Source organism: Pundamilia nyererei, unplaced genomic scaffold (genome assembly GCF_000239375.1).
Source record: "Pundamilia nyererei isolate P.nyererei 1_Seehausen unplaced genomic scaffold, PunNye1.0 scaffold00009, whole genome shotgun sequence".
NCBI lineage: Eukaryota > Metazoa > Chordata > Actinopteri > Cichliformes > Cichlidae > Pundamilia > Pundamilia nyererei.
The window spans coordinates 3063552-3078528 of record NW_005187410.1 but is presented as its reverse complement, the minus strand read 5'-3'; the positions used below and the strand labels follow the sequence as shown (position 1 = coordinate 3078528).

Here is a 14977-nt window from a genome sequence, read left to right as displayed (position 1 = left end):
TGATTTATATCGTTATCGGACGATAGAATTCTTATATCGGGATATGAGATTTTGGTCATATCGCACAGCCCTACCGTGTATCATACAGAACCCAGAAACTAAAATACAGAGCTGGAATTGAGCAGAATAACTCCGCTTTAAGGTCAACTTATCACCAGGTTCAGTGGGCAGGTCTTTTCCCCTAATGAATCAAATAAACACACAAATACAGATTAAATTCTATCAAAGTCTAAATTGCAAGTAAATGAGCATTTCTTGCCAAAATATCAGTCTGACCCTGACCTGAAAGCTGGAGAAAAAAAATGGTGTCCTAGCTTCTAAGTGCTCTCTGACAGCAAGAGCATTTTATGGAAGAGATCACAACAAGTGCAATCCATTTTGGGTAAAACAGTGTTGACAAAGCACCCAGTTTTTTGTCAAGGTTATGACAGATTTTAAAACATTTTCTCTAAATTAAATTTAGAGACTGGCTTTTTAGCCATTGCATAGTAATAAATTAAATGATGGCGAGTGCTGCAAACATCCTTGAATTATGGAAAGGTTTAAACAAGGCTGTGGACTTCATTTATATATTGAAGATTTGTTTTTGACTGATTTTCCCTCACTAATGAAAGTATTTTTTTTGTAAACTTCAAAGTGTTGTCAAGTAAAGAGGGTTGAAATAAGGCAAAACTAAAATATATCATAACCTACAAAAGCTTGTCTGTTTTGTTTATGTGTGTTTCCTATAAAAAAAATTTAACCCCCTAAAACCTAAAGAAACGCCCAAGCTCTGACTCTCCACTCCATAGCCATATAAACAAAGACATAAACTAAGGTTGGAAGGAAGTAGTAAAACAGAGTAAAGAAGAAAAATTCTGCCACTGTGTGCACTCAATAGTGCAGGCAGCCTTTCACGCCATAGCTGTGCGCACAATAACCACTAGCAGCAGCTTGGCAGGAAATCAGTTCAGCTTCTCTTGTTCAAAGGTTTGAAGAGGGTGAGGAGAGGGTGAGGAGATGGAGAGAGAAGAGGTGGTGGGAAGACATAAGGAAAGGCGGGAAAAGAAAGTAGCCGAGAGTATAGGAGGGGATGGGAACGAGAGGATGAATGAAAAGAGGGTTAATGAGGCTGTCTAGGACCACCAGAGACCTCTCATTCCATGTAAAGCCTAGCCACATAAACAGAGCTTTTGGCACAGCTGTGACCGAGTGAGTGGGAGAGAATCTCCCAGGCACAGGAACCTTCATGCATATCTCTGCCTCTCAGCAGCCTGACTCCTGAAAGTAGCAACATTCAAACAACCTTAGCAGAGACTAATCTGTCCCCCGATAGAAGGGCTGCAGTCACTTCTAAAGGCATCTGCAAATTGTCAGGGAGAAATAACATACTGCTGTCTATTGAGGATGAATGGCCCACATTCCTGCTGCGTTATAGTCATTTAATTCTCCCCCTCAGTCCTCTCACCGTGGCTTTAACAGATTACACTTGGCAGAGGCTGGATAAAGGGTGGTGGCTGCTTGGCGCGTGCTTTCCCTGGAGAAACAAACACTTAAATGGATGCAGCTGAATGTATCCTTCAAGAAAAATACATTTCAAGAACCCTCTCTAAACAAACTGAACTCCTCAAAGAAAACTGGGATGATTATCAGAAAATCATTACGCATGAAAGTTCCTAAAGGGGTAAAAATTCGATTGCACCACAGCTAAAACTACCCCGGTAGCCTGGATGGCGAAATGAAAATGCAGACATTGAGATGTGCTATTTCCCCCCCTTTCTCTTCCTTCCTCTCTGAAAGGGACATGGAGCGTAATGAGCACATTATTAGGGACAATTTATCTTCATTTTCCATTTTTCAGCAGCAGAGGGAAGCTCTGACATCATGCCAGTGACAGCGCAGGGAGGGGAGCCAGGTGGATGAGTAGTCGGAAGAGTAGAGGGAGGCGAAAGGGCACAAATGAAGCACAAAAAGGTGGACAGAAGTGTGACGAAAAGGCAGCAGAGAGAACCAAAAAGTGTGTGATGAACCAAGAAAAAGGTGAGGAGGAGGGGGAGGAAAAACACTTTCTGATAGATATTGACAGAAACCCACCAAGAGCTACAACATCAAGTTCAGGCTGCTGGATGGTGTTTGCCAAATGCTTGCAATTGAGTCTGATTGTGTGATCGTCCCATTTCCTTCTACTATGGCTCATCGGACACTTGTGAAAAATTACTGCAAAGTGCAGATGATGCGTTTGTGACAAAAAGGAAGACTGTAAGGGGGAGGACAAAGAAGGTGACAAAGAAATGAAGGAAAGCAGAAGGAACAGAAAGCTCGGTTTGTTGGCCAGATTTATACTCCCTTGACGAGACACACACGCACACACACACACACACACACGCGCAGACAGCTGTGGACACTGAGGAGTGAAGTTGTTCTACTATTACTGTTACACTACTCAGGAGGCTGACAACCCTTTGGCTCTGCTGGAGACATCATCAGTCAAAGTAGCAACATCTGTGTTTGTGTGTGCAGTGAGTCTGGGTAATAAAAAACAATCTCACTTTAAGAACATTTCCATAGTAACAATGATAAGCTCTGAACTACTACTAAGTCAGGCTAGTGTAATAAATAAATACAAATGCATGTGGAAAGGCCTGTGATGTTTAATAAAAGGCTGGAAAAACAACAAATTCACCCAAAATTAAAACATTTAAAGACAGTTCCATCCCACTGAGGAAAGAAGCAGCATGCAGTCACGAGAAACAGCTAGCAGCAAGGCCAAGACTGACCTTTCATTACACTTCCACAGTCGACACCCAGCTGCCATCATTAACTTCTGCCTTTTTGGTTATTATCCCATGTGATTCAGCTCGAACAGATGCAAAGGCAATTTCGCTCAATTAAAAATTATTTTGCCAGTTAATTTTTATCATAAATATCTGGTTGATGCGCTACAAGCAAAATGAATAAAAATACGTTTTATTACGCAGCTGAACCTTTTCATCTTAAAGGACTGCGTGTTCCTTCAGAAATTTAAAGCAATACTAATCTTTCAGAGTTTGCAGAATTTACCTGAAGCGCGAGTATTTCCCTTAAAATTTTACAAGGATAGCTAATACATTACATCAAAATTTAAAGTAAAGATATTTAGCAGCATATTCCCAGTGATCTTGCTACAACGCACGTGTGTTTATTAGACGTTAAAAATGGCAACTGGTCGTACATGAGCGTTAGACATAAATAAAATAAATAAGATCAAGTCGTGCACACACACACACAGCACCTTTATGTAAACAGAACAGATGATGAGCTGAAGTAACACAACCACCAAAACAAAACAAAACTAAATTCACCTTGTACGTCACCATCAACGAGGGCATCTGAGAAAATCCCAAAGCAGCATCAAGTCAAGAGGAAATAAGTGTCAGTTAACCTCAAAGTAACACTACACTGATTTTCTGAGTAACGTGTTATTTTATGACGTGGAGGCAAAACCAAAAGCGGAGCAGTGTTTCATCAGTTTGAAATTCCCACTGAATAATCATGGTTATCTGTAGTTGTCATTATTTGTCTAGACTATGATCTAATGTCCTGGAGATTCTGCAGAAAACGGGAGCAGAAAATGAAAGGCTGCAGGCTGATCTCCGTCCATCAATTCTTGTTGCCGTGTGGAAAACACCGGGACAAGATACGTGTGTTTAGCAAGCAAACACTAGTCAGCTCTTGTTTTTGCCTCATTTGCTCAGGATTCTCTTAAGAATGACAAACTAGTTTGCACAGGCACGCTTTCCAATTAATTATCTTCCTGATCTCTGGCATACTTCTCTCACACACACACAAAGCCACCCCCTTTCCTGCCTCAGTGATTGCCCACAATATAGCCTGGATAATGCACTCATCAGAACAATGGATTTGAAGGAATGCCATCACGTTTTGTGGAATCATTTTCTTCACTTTCTGTTATTTCCACTACGGGGGCACCTTGTGTTTATGATTAAATGCTCTGTCAGTTATTTAACCACAAAACAAAACGTTTTTTCCCCTGTATGAATGCCACACGTGCGTAATATCAAGCAGTAGCCTTGATTCTCACATAAAGCAAAACTAAAGGCAGCTGAAAATCATGGTTTCTGTGGCGTTCGGTAGTTAAACCTCTCGCCTCAGTCACACTAGTTACAAATCTGAAATTTCGTCAAAGCAACCATTTCAAAAGCAATCGGATCAAAGTTGTTGCATGCAGTCGTAATAACCGTGCCAACCACCGTTTTCTTTTGTGTGACTGTAGCATAAGTGAATTGCGCTTGTGCAAGGTTACACCTCTTTTAGGTGTGGTAACTGAAGCAACTGATTTATTTGAAACCAGAAAAGGCAAGTGAAGCTGCCTGGAAATAATTTAAACTTAGTTCTTCCTCTGACACAATAGTTTAAAGGCAGACTATCAAATAATAATAATATGGTTTCTATCAGAATGTAATCAGTAAAGCAGATGTGTGATCTGCACAAGCTGTTTAATACTAAAGTATTTTTGCTTGAGAGCACTCAATTAGCAAAAAAGCTAATGAATACCGATTCCTAGACTTGGTTTCTTAGTCTATATTTGCCAATATTTGTCTTCGAGCAGGAACTATGTTTTGGTGACACTCCAGGGCAACCACTGACCTCGCGTTCACTCTTTGCTTTCAGCTTGAGTAAATGAAACAAAAGAGTCAGAAACATGCCTGAGAAATAATTATATAAGAGTGCATCCCTGTCTGCACAAAGCAAACATAACTGTATCGTTTAACATGCCAAGAAAGGAGGAACAAAACACTTGTAACTTATTTTAGCAGACTTGATATTAGAGCGTCAGTAATTTAATGCTGAGACTTTCAAAAGAAGATATATAAAATACTGATGCACCGTACAGAGCAAGTATGTGTGTGCGTATGTGTGTGTGCAGCGGAGCACCTGCGAGGCTGTCAGGTCGCGTCATTCTCTCGTAAATGTCGTAACTCTGGGGTCCGTAGGGGTCGGTGTTGTGGAGCAGGGAGCGGGGCAGAGTGGAGCTGTAGTGCTGGGGCACGGCAGTCATACTAGCCCTGACTGGAGACGAAGTGTGAGTAGGCTGTTTAGTCAGCGGAGGGTTGACGTTGTCGACCATCGTCAGAGGTGAGCCCATGCGGCCCGAGGGTGACCCTGCTGAGGCCTGGTAGGGTGAGGTGGTGCGGCTAGATCGAGAGTTTGTGGAGCCCATGCGACGCAGTGCAGCGGGGGAGTTTTTCTGAGTGTTGTAGGGTGAGCCACTGCTACCGCCGCCCGTAGTACTGGTTCGCTGGGCAGAGGGCAATGTTGTAGAATAGATGGCGGACAGGGGTTTGGGTTCTGTAACAATGGGGGAGCCGTAGGCACTGCCAACTGAGGTACGCAGGGAACCACGGGAGGGGGACATACTGCTCGCGTAGGCTGGCGAGTGAGAGCGAGAAGGCACTGAGCTGACCCTTCGCATAGCTCGGCCAGGCACTGCTGTTGTGACCTGCAAGCAAGAGAAAAAAAATAAAAAGGCTCTGTGGTTTAGTTTACATTCAGGAGGAGCTATAAAATTATGTACTGTAATAATAATGACATGCTGCATAAAACAACATTGCATAAAACAATTCATTACAGGGCATGACTTTACTCTGAGACATATTTATTTTCCTTGTGCTCCCCTCCTCTGTTGTGTGACGGCGCCATTTGGTTTCTCAGCATTCTCTATACACGAAGCTGTAAGAAGCGTGATTAGGTTGTGGTGCTCGATCCCTCTGTGCATTAAAGCCATAAATCACTAACAAACTCAACAGCAATTCTGGAGCAATTAAACTTCACGACCCTTTGAACAAGCCGTATGATGAGATAAATCTTGACTTAAACAACCGTCAGTACCTGGGCTGAAGCCTGTCCCTCAGCCCTGGCATTCCTCATCAGTGTGCCAGTGCCAGCACCGGGGAAGGAATGCTGCACCCTTAGTTCAGCCTTGCCCAGGTTCTGGCTGCTGAGGTAGCTGCTGCTGGCATCCTGGTAACCACTGTCCGAGTATGAGTTCATCTGAGCTGAGCTACACGAATTCCCTCCAGATCCTGAGAGATAATGAGAGAAAAACGACAGACGAGAATGAAATGCTGGGGGAGAGTATGGAGAGCGGTTAGAGGCACAGGGACACATCATAAAGGGTTTCATAACAGATGTGACCTTTACTTAGGATAGCCTTACTAATGACAAATGGCACAGCAGGGGGGGTGGGTAACAGTTTTGTCAAGCTATTACTCAGTGTGCCATGGTAAATATCCAGCCTTTTATACCTTATGCTTATACTGATAACAGTTTATCCTGAAGAATATAACGGTGAAAGACAAAAAATAAAAACAAAGAGTGTAATCATAAGGTATAAAATTAAAGAAAATTGTTTTCAAAACTGGCATCAGTGTAGTGGAACAACGCTGAGGCAAGAGAAAGCGAGCAGAAGAGAGGGCTGCAGAATGTAGAGAGAAGGCAACAACAGACCCTCACTTTCATGAAGGGAGGACTGCTCCGGGGAGTACAGAGACACCTGCTCTGACTCCGTCCTGATGCGGTACCTCGGGGACTGGGAGCTGTCAGTCACCCGAGACTTTGTGTCCCCCAAGGCACAGGCATCTGAGAAGACACGGCAGAGCAGAAAGTCAGGCAGAGAGGTGGAGCTTCAGGTCTGAAATAATCTCACAGTTTTCGGTCTTTGGGACTGAGAGTTTACAATAGTCGTTAAAGCAGTCGATATTTTATGGAACTGAAAGCAAACAATAAGACGGTCATTTCAGCAACATTAGTTTCACACTTGTATACAGTTGGAGTCATTAAATTTTACTACCATACTAATTCGGGAAGTCAAAATTGGGCGGCATGTCACTTCAATTGTGTATACAGCCATGCTCTAAATCGTTTCACAGCTCTAACATTTCCCTGCATCCCCTCTCGCGTCACGCACGGCAACAACGGGCGAGGCAAACAGAAGCCGAAATTAGCTGTCTAATGTCTCTGTGCACAATGTTTCTCCACAGTCACAATCTAGTTAAGCGTGACCAGAGTCAATGGATTCCTCTGCAATCACTAGAACAATTGGCAGTGAATGACGGGAAGGAAGAAGACAAACATTGGTGGTCTGAGTTTGTCAGATCCTGCCCGGTTCGCTAGCGTGTGAATGAAAGCTGAATCCTGTGACTGAGCCGCCTTGTTGTCAAAACTGACCTGTTGAATAAATGTGTTGACATGTAGGCTTTGTGCATTTGACAACCTGGCATCTTGCACTCCCACTTTTGGAGGACTAAAGGTGCTTGGCTATTTACTGAAGGGATTGAGTCAAAGCAGATCAAAGCAGATCTGGGGTCAGACTGTCAGAAAGCACAGTGGGGGTGGCCTGTTGTGAGAGAGGCATCCCCCATGTGGCTTCAGAGAGTCCAGTCTACAACAAACTCTGTGTCAACTGTGTCAGTGCAATTTAATACGTGGATACTCGCTCAGATTTTTGTGTGTGTATTTTTAAGTTTGCAACAAAGATGAAAAGGCATTTATTAGCCAAAGACATCAAACAACTCAACAATCTGAATTCTGACAGTGACTCTTAGTCTGGTACACACACAGCATGTTGTTTAGGACATTTTGTACCAAGCGCTCACTCTGTCTGATAAATAATATGCCAAAAAGGCAAAATAGATGAGAAACTGGAATAGACACAGAGCGCAAGTGCAGAGCGAAACAGAAGCCTTTTTGATCTGTGTAGAAGATTACACACATATTTCGGATAGTTATTTTTTCCCCACGACTACTGACTAAAGAGGAGAGCAGCGGCCACTTCTTACATTTAGGCCCCAGCAGTGAATTTCAAAACTTATTTTAGAGCTCAACATTTATCTCTACCGCTTGCCCTTGCTTTGCTAATCCCACTAGTAGATGTCTAAGCACTCTGCCCCCAATTTTTACATTTTCTTGTCTATTAACAATGCATTAGATAAGAATGTAGAATGTCTGTAAAGTGGGCAGCACCAAGCAGAACCCAAACAATCAACTCGTGTGTTTCCTATTTTCCTCAAACAATTTATTTCCCTGGATTTAAAGAGCATCTTTCTGGTTTGTGTCTCCAGCTAATTAATGTGCTGGAAAATGATGCAGAAACTGGATTTTCAGAGGAAAAGAAAGAGTGACACTGGGACGTCACATATGAGAAAAGTAGATTTTGACACCGAGGCTGAAAATCGATATGAGCACATACAGGATTAGAGCCCAGGTATTAAAGTGAGAAAAAAAAAAAAAAGTCGTATTACCAATCTACCAAGGATGCAAAAGGCAAGAAAGGGCCAAACAGTGGGGAAAAAAATAAAAATCAATGTTACAAATATTGAAACAGTATTTATTTCAGCACCCAATAATGATTTAGTTTTAGCTGGTTCCTTAGCTTTTGTTTTATTATTGAGACTACTGAGACTATTGAGGCTGTGTGTCCTTGTGTGTACCACTGGTCAATGCTGAGATAATGGAAAATGCTTGGTGTCCTCTGTGGGTGTCTTTTCTTGTATACTGCGGGGGTGATCGTGGCTCAAGAGTTGGGAGTTCGCCTTGTAATCGGGCAAGACACTTCACCCGTTGCCTACTGGTGGTGGTCAGAGGGCCCGGTGGCGCCAGTGTCCGGCAGCCTCGCCTCTGTCAGTTCGCCCTAGGGTGGCTGTGGCTACAATGTAGCTTACCATCACCAGTGTGTGAATGTGTGTGTGAATGAATGGATGACTGAATGTGTAAAGTGCTTTGGGGTTCTTAGGGACTCTTAAAGCACCATTTACCATTTACTGTGGGTCCGTACTTGTGAGGACTAAGGTGTTTTAAATGAAAACATAAGTGTTGCATGGACAACGTTGTAGTGGTCAACACTGGCTTGTTTGTAGCTGGTGACACAAATCCCCTTTGGGGTTGTGTTACAAAGGGTAACCGTGGCCACATACCCTCCGTAGCGGCTCCTTGTGGCAAGGGAGCAGCGAAAAGTAGCCAAGTGGGAATGTAGAATAATAATCTTCTAGGATTTGGCTCCGAGTGCCTCTTTTCCCCTTGAAAGCCTACTAGGAATAACCCTTGAAGCTCTTCTCTGAACTGAGTGGTTTCTGTCATATTGCAGGGTTAGTTATAGAACAAAATCCCAGATTTTCCATCAGAAGAGAGCGAGGTTGGTCTCTACCTATGAGCTGCCCATTGAAAGAGAAGAAGAAGAAGAAGAAGACGAAGACGAAGAAGAAGAAGCTACTCAAATGGTCATCAAATTATTTATTGATTTATAATGAGGTGTCAAAACTCGTCATTAAGGGGAGAGGAGAGGTCATCGAATATCATATTTCAGTCAAAACTTGTTTTACCACTCCAATAAATACTTTATTTATGATATGGGCTACATTTTGCTGCACACAACAGTGTTTCATTTGTGTGCCAGAAACCCTCACGCCCACTTTCTATTTGGGTCAATGGGACAGTTATATGGTACTCCTGTGATTCTGTTTTCTAGGACCAGCAAAGCTCAAGTCTGTTGGCTTACAATGTTACATCACAGGTGACGAATTATGCATGTAGAGCCAACACCGAGGGAGCAGCAGCAGGTAAAATATAAAAATGCTCTCCTTTTAAATATTTTTATCTGAACGTTTTACCTCTTTCTGTAAATATAGGTAATTTATCCACCTGAAATAAACACACAAGCACATGTCTCGTGTGAACAAGCTAATTACAGCACTGGAATGATGTATGTACAAATGAATAAATAAATAATTAGAAGAGGTATCACTCCACCCAGCAACATACTGCTATCAATCAGCAATATGTAAAATCTGGGAATTTTTCTCCCTTCTGACATCAAATAAGAAATGACTCTTGAAACCCTAATTGATAGAAATCTATTATAGTTATAGAAAACATCCATCCATGTACAGCCTTATATTTCTGTGTCTTCAAGGCATTGAGGAGGGGTGGAGTGTATTCAAGTGGACAGCTGGCCAGGTGCCTCTGTGATGATCTGACAATAACTGCTGGTTTCAAGCACTATTATTTCACTTTGCAGGGTGGTTGCATTTGCTGTTACATATCAGGCAGTGTCAAAGCTGTAGTGTTTGCCCATTTATTCTGTGATTTTATGCTGTAATAGCTTGTAAAACACACAACACTGTATACTGATTTTTCCAAAACACATTAAAAATGTCACGGTATGATATTGCACTTAAAGTTGTTTATTCCCAATTTTTTGATCATGTTTTTGTTGACCAGCTAGAGCTGTCCCACGAGTCTTGGACAATACAGCGTACAGCCAGGACTGATCTCTACCGCGATCAGCAATAACTTTATGTCTTTTGAAGAACTTGGGACTATGTTAGGCATACCTTCAAAGCATTTTTTAAAAGTATCTTCAACTGTGAAATTTTATACTGGCTGGGCCATCTAATGACATGAATCTTCCCTCTCAATCTACCTTAGAAGATTTCTTTATGACACAAATTATACACAAAGAATCATTTCACAAAGTAATTCATGGTAAACAGATCTGACCAATGATTTACCCGAGAAAGAAGAGTTATAAGGAAGTTATTCTGGTGAATCAGAAGTTTATTCGACAATAAATGTAATTGTCTGAATGGATCTCAGCTTCATTATATGTGGGAATGCATCCTGATACTCTTGTTCTTGGTAGAGAGTCTTGTATATATGTAATCAGATCACTGGTGAAGAGGTGCCTCTTCCTAATCCTGAATTATGCTTACTGAATATTTACCCAGATGGGTTTGTGATCTCTAAAATGCCAGGTCTTTACTCAGTTTCTGCTTTATGGAAACCGAACAGTGCACAGCTCGCTCACAGAAGAAAAACAACCTGTGCAATTTTACAATGACTTACAGGAACGACTTATCATTTTGCTTTGGGAAAGATAAGCTGCCTGACAAAAAAGTATGTTTTTCACAAAAGTAGCATTACAAGTTTTGAGGTATTAGGAACACTTTCTGAAGCTTACTGAAGAATAATATTTTAGCAGATGATCCCAAGTTTCCAATTTTCCACCTAAACAACAATAACAACCCAATCACTGTATGCTTATCACCTAGCTATACTCTACTTATAAAACTGCCTCTGCCTTTTACTTTCAAAACAATTTGATAATTAAATGAAGTATTAAAAAATCAAACATGATACTGACATGTTGAACTGCCAGCATGAAGACAAATGCATGTTTGATAAAGAGAAGGGATCGAAACACAAACAGACAGACGAGGCACAGAAAAAGGAGAAAGCTCCATTTCTGGGGTGCTTGCTCTCTTCTTGCAGATGTACGAGGTGCGACTGCACTGACTTTTCCTGAGGCTAAGACAGTTGTTTCTACAGTAACACTTCCCCTCCGGTCTCTCAGTCGGTGGAGACGTACGGTGGCTCACGAGGCCGATGAGCCTCAGAGAAAACTGTGGCCCATTACACTCTGTGCCACACATTTTGAGTTTAAGTCATTTAGATTGGACAAAGTACATCACCGCATCTGACTATCATTTATCATCCACAACACAATGAGAAATCAATACAAAGAAAAACAATGGCAGCGATTAGTACCCGACTCAGTTGTAACCCCAATGAAATGCATTCAGCATGGAAATTGGGACTCGGGCAGAAAAAGAGAAACCCATGTGATATTTATATTCCCTCTGCATATGTACAAGGCTAACCCCCCATAGGCTCTTTTTGATGGGATCGAAAACAAAAGATTAATGACCACTGCAGAAAGTCAGTCTTCCACTATGCAATTAATAAGCCATGAAAGACATTAGTAAATTTAATCCATTATCTGTTGTCGCCTAAACATCCTTGAAAGATGCGGGCTAAACAAACAGACCAACGGGGTCTTGGGAGAAAGTCTTCTGCTACCTGCCAATGCTGCCATTTCATCTGAGTGGGCAGAAATTGCTTAAGTAACTATTAAAACAAGAACATGCCTGGGGCTGTCAATTGCGCGGTTGAAAACACTTGTATTAGCACAGATTATTGTGGAAATGTAAAACATGTCTGTACTGCACACAATGCACACACACAAACACACAAAATGTACATTTTATCAAGTCTAGATACATGCACAGCCCTTGCTTTGCAAATGGAGAATTGAAAAGCACTTAGCTTAGCCGATATAACTCACTAACACTGCATAAGCTGCATGTTGTTCTCTCAGGTTCTAACAGGTCCAACAAGAAAATAATCAGTTTTAAATAGGAAATATTTTACTAAATACTTTTAGTTTGAAACCTGCAGGGAGCTTATCTGAATAATCCATGTATTGTAGTATAAACGTTAACCACAGCAGTCAGTGCCCTTGAGAAAGTAGGTGAGCCTCGTGGCCTGTAATGTTTTAGCACTGCGGCATGTGTAATTATTAACTAATTATTGACTAATTTCAGGTCTGGGTACAGACTCAAATGGGGGAGTGTTTGCTTCAATTCTTGATTACTCCCGCAAATACGCCGATATAAAAGACACCAAATATAAATGTAAATGGACACAGCGTAAAATGAGAAATTATTTTATGAGCAGCAATAGCATTTCACTAATTACCTGCAGTTCTCCAAGGTAGGGACTTCTCAGATGAGCTGTGGGGGAGAAAAAAAAGAAAAAACAAAAACAACAGATGAAAAGGTGAATAAATGCACTACGAACCAGAGACACCACAGTGGAAGATATGAGTGACATCATCTGGATGAGACACCTTGGAGCCTCATCTACTTGTGCCTTTTACAACAAGATTAGAGATGGTAATCAGTGCTTTTGAGATAAAACAGCTAGCGGTTCAAAGGATGCTGCCAAAGTGGAGCTGTTTGCATCTCAGATGAAATCTAAATGAGTCAGCTAGCATTTTGTTTGCACACTGCCATAAAAAAGAAAAAAAAAATATATATACATACATATACACACACATACATATACACACACATGCAGGACTGGCAGCTGTTTTTCCACATTCATTTCATTCATTTAGTAAATATGCTAAGTCAACGGCCGAAGGATGGAATATAACCTGAAGGGAGCTGAAGCAGCACAGACACATGAGAAACTCTCTCTGAGTAAATCAAAAAGTAATCACATTGTATATTCACACCCTCTGTCTTTAAGCTCAATGTCCTGACATGCTGACATAATCCTGACATGAATACCAGTATTTATTCCAGTGGAGCCTGTATCCCACAGAGGTAGTCACCCTCCAGAGAGTAATGCAGGGGAATAATGATCCAGCCAGAGAGAAATCACAGTTTGGGTCCATTATTTGGGAATAACACAGACCGTACCAAGCAACAAAATCAGAAAGAATCCAGTGACAGTGTGTGGTAATATAAATGGTCTTATACCAATCAACTGCACTGAGCGTTTTTGGCATGAAAGGCATGACACAAGCTTCTAGTACAGTTAGCTTTAGTAGTAAACCCATTTGTCCTAGATGCGTCTGATGTTTGTAGGCTTTACTGTATATAGGAGGCCTTAATTTTCCTAAATTTCAATTAGTTTTCTTTTCCAGGTAGACAGATGACTGAAAGCCTTTTTTCAAAAAATTATTATAATATATTTTGTTTATCCCAAGACTTAAAACAAAGGCTACTCAGTTTTAACTACTTAACTCTATTTAAAGAAAGAGGCCAGTTACAGTTCAGTGCAAATCCTCGATCATGATAGTCCTAAATCCTAACCTAGAGTTCTTATTACAATGCTGAAACTACAACATGATCTGAAACAAACTGAAAGCTAAATTATAGCAGGTAATTTTTTGTTTTAGAAAGCTTCAAATAACCAAAGTGTGGTTACAAAGCTAACTAAAATGTAAGAGACAATTCAAATAACATTGTAGCGAATGGAATGGACTCAAATGAATACAGCTAAGAAGAAAGAGCAGTGTGGAACAGACGAGCAAGTTATCAGGTACTAAATAGGACTCTAAACTTATTATTTTAAGTATGTGTGAACATCAAATCACTGATCAAAGGTAAAAACCACTCACTCTCCTGTTCTAGAGTTAGTTATTACAAGAAACAGAGGCCAAGCAGGAGACCTCGGAGCAGTGCATCCACCCCGTTCTTTTTCAGATCTTCCATTTGCCAATCATTAATATCAAGCAAAGTGTTGCCGCTATTTCTTCCCAGTTAAGGTGACACTAAATGAGCTTTAAGAAGCACTTTCTTAGAATTTTAATGAGCATGCAGGCAATTAAAAAGAGGAAGTTGGGCGAGCTGAGCTTCACTGAAGCATGGGAGATAAAGCAGAAGAATGGCTACCGTAACGATTATGCGCCACCCGTGCTGCATGCTGACCGGCAGGCAGAGCGAAGGCGCTGCTAAGTGAGAGTAAAAGTGCCAATGGTGATACACAACAGGCCTAACTGTGACATGACACTTTATTTCCCATCAGTCCTTTTGGCTAATGAAAGGCTGGCTGGGTGTGGAGGTTGCATCTTCTAGTTAAGTTTGCCAGAGGTGAAGTTTGATGGCCACCCCCTGTCTGCTTGTACAAATGAAGGCGGAGGCCAGCTCTGGAGGTGTCGCGAAATGTAATGACTCCAATCCGAACCCCTCAAGTGTGTTGTCACCTCTGCTGTTGTCCTGCTGTGCTATTGAGCCAATCAGTGTGACCTCAATGCTCGAGGCTAATCTCCATTCACTCGCAAATCCCGAGCCACAACCATATCATTCGTCTTCTTACTTGAAAGAAAAAAAAAAAGAAAGGTGTGAAAAGCAATGTTGTATGTTTTCTTTATAGGGTCCTAGGTGGTTTCAGTCTCTCAGTCTGATGTGTTTATATTTACATGTACATATACAGGCTTTAAAACATCATGCATTAGTCTTATGTTAGCATAAGACTATCTACAGCAGTAGATTTCAGGTGAAGATGAGTTGTCGGGCATCCATGATGGTGGGGGGAAAAAGGCACCCAGTCAAAAGAAAATGCAAGAGACTGAAAACAAATCAGAAAAAAAGCC

The 14977-nt window shown here is 41.4% G+C and overlaps 1 protein-coding gene across 5 annotated transcripts in view; it reads right to left on the bottom strand.

Annotated features, from left to right (window-relative positions):
* LOC102214550 (plakophilin-4) overlaps positions 1-14977 on the bottom strand; it is an 87320-nt gene that overhangs the window by 26671 nt on the left and 45672 nt on the right. For 2 of the 5 annotated variants that reach the window (XM_005723400.2, XM_013908366.1), the window contains exons 4-8: positions 12571-12605; positions 6487-6618; positions 5869-6062; positions 4915-5479; positions 3321-3347 (exon numbers count right to left, since the gene is read on the bottom strand). In XM_005723400.2, coding sequence (XP_005723457.1) covers positions 3321-3347; positions 4915-5479; positions 5869-6062; positions 6487-6618; positions 12571-12605 — 953 coding nt within the window. The remainder of the gene's footprint in view (positions 1-3320; positions 3348-4914; positions 5480-5868; positions 6063-6486; positions 6619-12570; positions 12606-14977) is intronic. The other 3 variants (XM_013908367.1, XM_013908368.1, XM_013908369.1) reach the window with 3 other exon arrangements.